Source organism: Jaculus jaculus, chromosome 4, assembly GCF_020740685.1.
Source record: "Jaculus jaculus isolate mJacJac1 chromosome 4, mJacJac1.mat.Y.cur, whole genome shotgun sequence".
Lineage (NCBI taxonomy): Eukaryota > Metazoa > Chordata > Mammalia > Rodentia > Dipodidae > Jaculus > Jaculus jaculus.
The window spans coordinates 152,831,194-152,836,603 of NC_059105.1; the positions used below are offsets into that span (position 1 = coordinate 152,831,194).

General features: G+C 34.5%; 1 protein-coding gene across 1 annotated transcript; it reads left to right on the plus strand.

The window, feature by feature from the left end:
* Window positions 1-3,088: 3,088 nt before the first annotated feature.
* On the plus strand, window positions 3,089-4,060 carry LOC101597711 (olfactory receptor 5K3-like). The gene has a single exon (XM_004663271.2). The coding sequence runs from the start codon at window positions 3,089-3,091 to the stop codon at window positions 4,058-4,060; it is 972 nt and encodes a 323-aa protein (XP_004663328.2).
* The last annotated feature ends 1,350 nt before the right edge of the window (window positions 4,061-5,410 follow it).

The following is a 5,410-nucleotide window of genomic DNA, read 5'->3' on the forward strand; positions in this document are numbered from 1 at the left end:
TACTCTTAGTTTTCTCTCCCCCAGAACACGTCAATTTCTCTTAAATAAACCTATATAGGTAGCATTGCCACACGACAGTATGTTTCCTAAACCCCACAATTTGTGATTTCTCCCAAATTAAACTTAATAATTCATAATTTATCCTGCTCAATTCCATCTTTATTAATTCTTTGTTAAAGGAAGAACAGAACCCAGAACATGGGGTTCATAAATTCTCGGAGACCCCTCCTGAACTCCAAAATCCTGCATCAGTTACCTTTGCAAATCACTTTTTACAAGCCATATTAAATCCATGTCCTCCAATAAGTGGTCAAGTTAGCTGTAGATGATTTCCCATCTTCTTGGCATTTTTTGTGCACAAAATGGCAAGAATTAGGACATATGTAAATAAATCAGCAAGACAGTCTTCAAGTGGATTTTACTGAAGATCATTTCCTTTAACTTCATTTTCTCAGAGGATATTTATTTATTTAATATTTGAGAGAGAGAGAGAAGCAGAGAGAGAGAGAGAGAGAGAGAGAGAGAGAGAGAGAGAGAGAGAGAATGGGCACACCAGGGCCTCCAGTTACTGCAAACAAACTCCAGATGCATGCACCACCTTGTGCATCTGGTTTATGTGGATCCTGGGGAATCAAACCTAGGTCCTTTGGCTTGCAGGAAGGACCTCAACCAATAAGCCATCTCCCCAGCCCTCAGAGGACATTTTTAATTAATTTCAAATAGTTTGTATTACTAAGGACTTAAACTCTGTAGAAATGCTGATGACAGTATAGGGCAATACCCTTGGGAGTTGTCAGAAGACTTTAACTTTGCAGTGTAAGGGACAAAATTATTATGACCTGAAGGTCAACTCTGAAATTTTCATCTCCTCAGTCACAATTATTTTAGCTGTTAAGGTACATGTATATTTTCACCTTCTGAGACCTTCACTGTAAAGCAGAATACTCATTCGACCATCTCTTGAGGTAATCAGTAAGATTCTAACTTATGTTTAATTTAGCAAAAATAAGTATTTACTTCTTTAACTTTTTTTTTTTACAAATTTCATTGTTCCTAGATTGTAACTCCTATCTTATCTGTATAGCACTATGTAAAATTCAAAGTTGCAGAGAACTAGGATAAGGTACAATATTACAATCTATCTTACTTTCTGATTCTAACATAGAATTTCAAAGTGTACAGGTAGGACCACAGAGACTCTCTTTAAAAATGCAAGCATGCATTGAAAGCAAATTTTATTTTAACTGACTCATTAAATAGTATAAAATTAATGTTCTAGAGCAAATAATTCTCTACTGCCATCTTTAACTGTTTTGATTATAGAAATGCAAACCCATTTTGACCTTGGGATTTGTATGATTAAATTTGTCAGTTACTATTTCTCAGTGAACCACTAAATATTTAGAGCCAGCAGCCTTTTAAATTATTGAATTTAAGGGATTGGCTCTTTTCTATGTGTTACAAAGAGAAATGAAAAAAAATGAACTGTTTTTATGTACTCTGGTGTATTTTGGAGAACATCTAATTTTCAGAGGAAATAGCAGAAGAGTAGAAAAGTCAACTTATATGTCATAAGATATTACTTTTCACAAGGTGATTTTGAAACTTTACCTTGCATACTCTTCACATAAGAAACTTGATAAAACAAAGAATACTGCAAACAAGATGACCTGTCCCAAGTCATTAGGATGGAGTTAGAATTGAATTAATTATTGGCTCTCCTCACTGTATTTACTGATGTGTTTCACATAAGTAACAGTTAATTTCAAAATTCTTGTAATATAGTAAGAATATTGTTTAGATACACATAGAAAAACAAAACAAGGTGCATTATGCATGAAAAGTTGTGAAGTTTAGCTGAGCCTGGTGATACAGGTTTGTAATCCCAGCTATTCTAGAGTCTAAAGCAGAAGGACCACATGTTGAAGGCTTTCTGGATTACAGGGTGTTTTCAAAGAAAGAATAAGTAATTTCCAGAGAGTCTATCTCAAAATAAAATGCTAAAAGATAAATAAACAAACGGCTGGAAATAATTTCAGTGGTAGAGCACTTGCTGAGCATGTGCAAGGTCTGAAGTTCAATCTCTTGTTGGAAGGAAGGGAGAGAGGAAGGCAGGGAAGAGAGGGAGAGAAGGGAGAAGAGGAAGGGGAGAAGAGAAGAAGGGGAAAGAAGACCAGGGGAGGATCAAAAATTAAAGAAAGGGAATTTATTGGGTTGCTAGTTGTTTGATAACATGTCCCATAGTCTCATAAATGAGATCAATGTGGTCTGGGGCATTGACAAAACAAATTAAAAAAAACTTTTTTAAACAGCATTGATGTTGGCCTTAGGCTTCTATCTATAATCTCAACACACAGGAGGCAGAGACAGGATGATCACAATGCCCTTAAAGCCAGCCTGATCTACAGAGTGAATTCTGGGTCAGCCTGGCAGCCTGGCAGCCTGCCTCAGAGAAATAAAATAAAAAGCTAAACACCATTGTATGTTGTATATAATAAACGAGTTATAAAACAGAGGAGGTTTCTAAATGTTTGGAAACAATGAGAATAATGGCATGGATATTTTTGGCATGGATATTTTTATGAAAATGTATATGACACTGAAATGGATGAGAAAGGTGAAGATCTTTTTTAAAAGTTTATGGAGTAATTTTATTTTAAACAAATGAACTATTCAATTCTTAGTCTTTAGTTATCTGGGGGCAAACTCCAAAGCATATGTCAAGCACATTGTAATATATTTTCAAAACATTTCTTCCTTTTGTTAAACATATAAGCAACTCTACAAGTGAAATCACAGTTATTGGAGAACTTACTTCAAACAACTTATTTCAGGGGAATTTAAAACATCTGTAATCAAAATTATTTTGGAACAAAGATTCAAATATGAGGAATTGCATTTTTTAAACTTTCATAGATATAATAAATTTATATTTTTTTTCACTTTAAGCATCCTCTTAGAATTCCAGAAACAGGTGTGATGCTTAAAGAGGAAGCTTTCAACTGTTATAACAACAAAGTAAACAGAAAATATAGGTTCACGGTTATAATCATACTAACTTTTTCTTTGGTTAGAAATCAAGCTGGAAATGAATGGGGACAATCACTCTGGGAGAGCAGAATTTATCCTCATAGGATTTACAGATCGCCCAGACCTGAAGATTCTTCTGTTCCTGCTGTTCTTTGCCATCTATCTGATCACCATGGTGGGCAATCTGGGTTTGGTGGTCTTGATTTACATGGAACGTCGTCTTCACACACCCATGTACATCTTTCTGGGCAACCTGGCTCTGATGGATTCTTGTTGCTCCTCAGCCATCACTCCCAAGATGTTAGAGAACTTCTTTTCTGTAGACAAAAGGATTACTCTGTATGAATGCATGGCGCAGTTCTATTTCCTCTGTCTTGCTGAAACCACAGACTGCTTTCTTCTGGCAGCCATGGCCTATGACCGCTACGTGGCCATATGCAGCCCGTTGCAATACCACACCATGATGTCCAAAAGACTCTGCTTTCAGATGATCACAGGAGCATACATAGCAGGAAACCTGCATCCTATGGTTGAAGTAGGGCTTCTGCTGAGATTAACTTTCTGTGGGTCTCATGTAATCAGTCACTTTTTTTGTGATGTCCTTCCATTATATAGACTCTCCTGTGTGGACCCATATATCAATGAGTTGATATTATTTATCTTGGCAGGTTCAATCCAAATCTTTACGATTACCATAGTCCTCGTGTCTTATCTCTATATACTTTTCACAATATTCACAATGAAGTCCAAAGAGGGAAGAAGCAAAGCCTTATCTACTTGTGCCTCCCACTTCCTGTCTGTGTCCATATTCTATGGTTCCCTTCTGTTCATGTATGCTCGGCCAAGTTCAGTTAATGAAGGAGATAAAGATATACCTGTTGCTATCTTTTATACTCTTGTAATTCCTTTATTAAACCCTTTTATTTATAGTCTAAGGAATAGGGAAGTAATAAATGTTCTGAAAAGTACAATGAAGAAGAGGCAAGTCTGCAACATTCTGAAACAAGTATCATCTCCCTTGGAAAACTGAATGCAAATTGAAAATACTCTTTTATAAGCCCACAATTAGTAGGAAAGTAAAAACTGCCACTTTGTGATCAAAACATTAAAATAATAAAACATGTGATATCTGGGTCAGATTAGTTCAGAATAGAAAGATCTGATAATATATACTTGACTTTCGCAAGAGTAACTCAAGAATTATCTGAGTATCAGAGATAATTAGCTACAACTTTCAAAGAATCCAATAAATTCTAAGAACATAGTACATAGAATAGTAGCTTTGTTTAATATCACTGACAATTCCCTAAATCAAATATAATCTAAAGATCTTACACAATTCTGACTTATCATATCTTATCAGGGCCATCAATAGCTTTTTGGTTAAATTTTATTTTTAGACCTGGCATTTCTTCTTTCAAGAAATTATACTTTAATATGTATTCACCCAATATATATATCTACTGATAAATAATATTTTTGTGTTTAGTGTTAGTAATTTTCAGTCTCAAATTACCACGTAAATTGGTGCCTTGTCAGAGTGTGATTAGCAATGATTTTCTTTATGTGGAATCACTGTAAATTTGAACTTTTCCTTAATTTGCTTATTTGCTGATGATATGTGACACTTTAAGTCCTAAATGTATACATTAAATCAAATTTTTGTCTCATATATTATTACCTTCACTGAATTTCAAGAAAAGCACTGATATTTTTCTCATATTAACAAAAGATGGAGCTGTCATTCAAGCATAGTTAAGCATAGAGTGAAAATCCTAAATACCTAAGGTCAATAGCTGTCCATCAAATCAAAGTACAAATGTAAAAGAAAAATAATTTACTGAAAGTGTACTCTTTGCTAAGCATGAAGACTTTTTATATATATTACCTACCAACTAATTAGACATTATTTTTCTTTCTATTCTTTTCTTGAATAAAGCCCTGACACAATGAATATTGCTCAAGCTTACTCGGGCAAGAGATGAATCTGGGGTCTGAATCAAGATGCTTACAAATTTAGAAAATCAAGGTTATCTTTATTCTTCTAGTTATTATGTAACATCAAAAGTAAAATGTATCTCAAATTATGAAAAGTTTTGTAAATTGTAGCAAAACAAAAATGAATATGGACAATCTATGTTTAAAGGTTTGAGAGCTTCCATGGGAGTAATTATTAAGAAAAGTAAAAAAGGTGTCACTGACCTGAAGGAAAATTCTAATGAAGTCGCAACACAGAACTTAGCCATTTTGTTTATAAGAATGTGTCTGAATGCCCTTTCAAAGTTGCTGTGTGAAGGTAAGGGAACCTAAAAGTCATGAACCCCATGGAATGCTCATTAGATGCAGGTTTTCCTAAAGAAAGAATTCAACTTTCATAGGA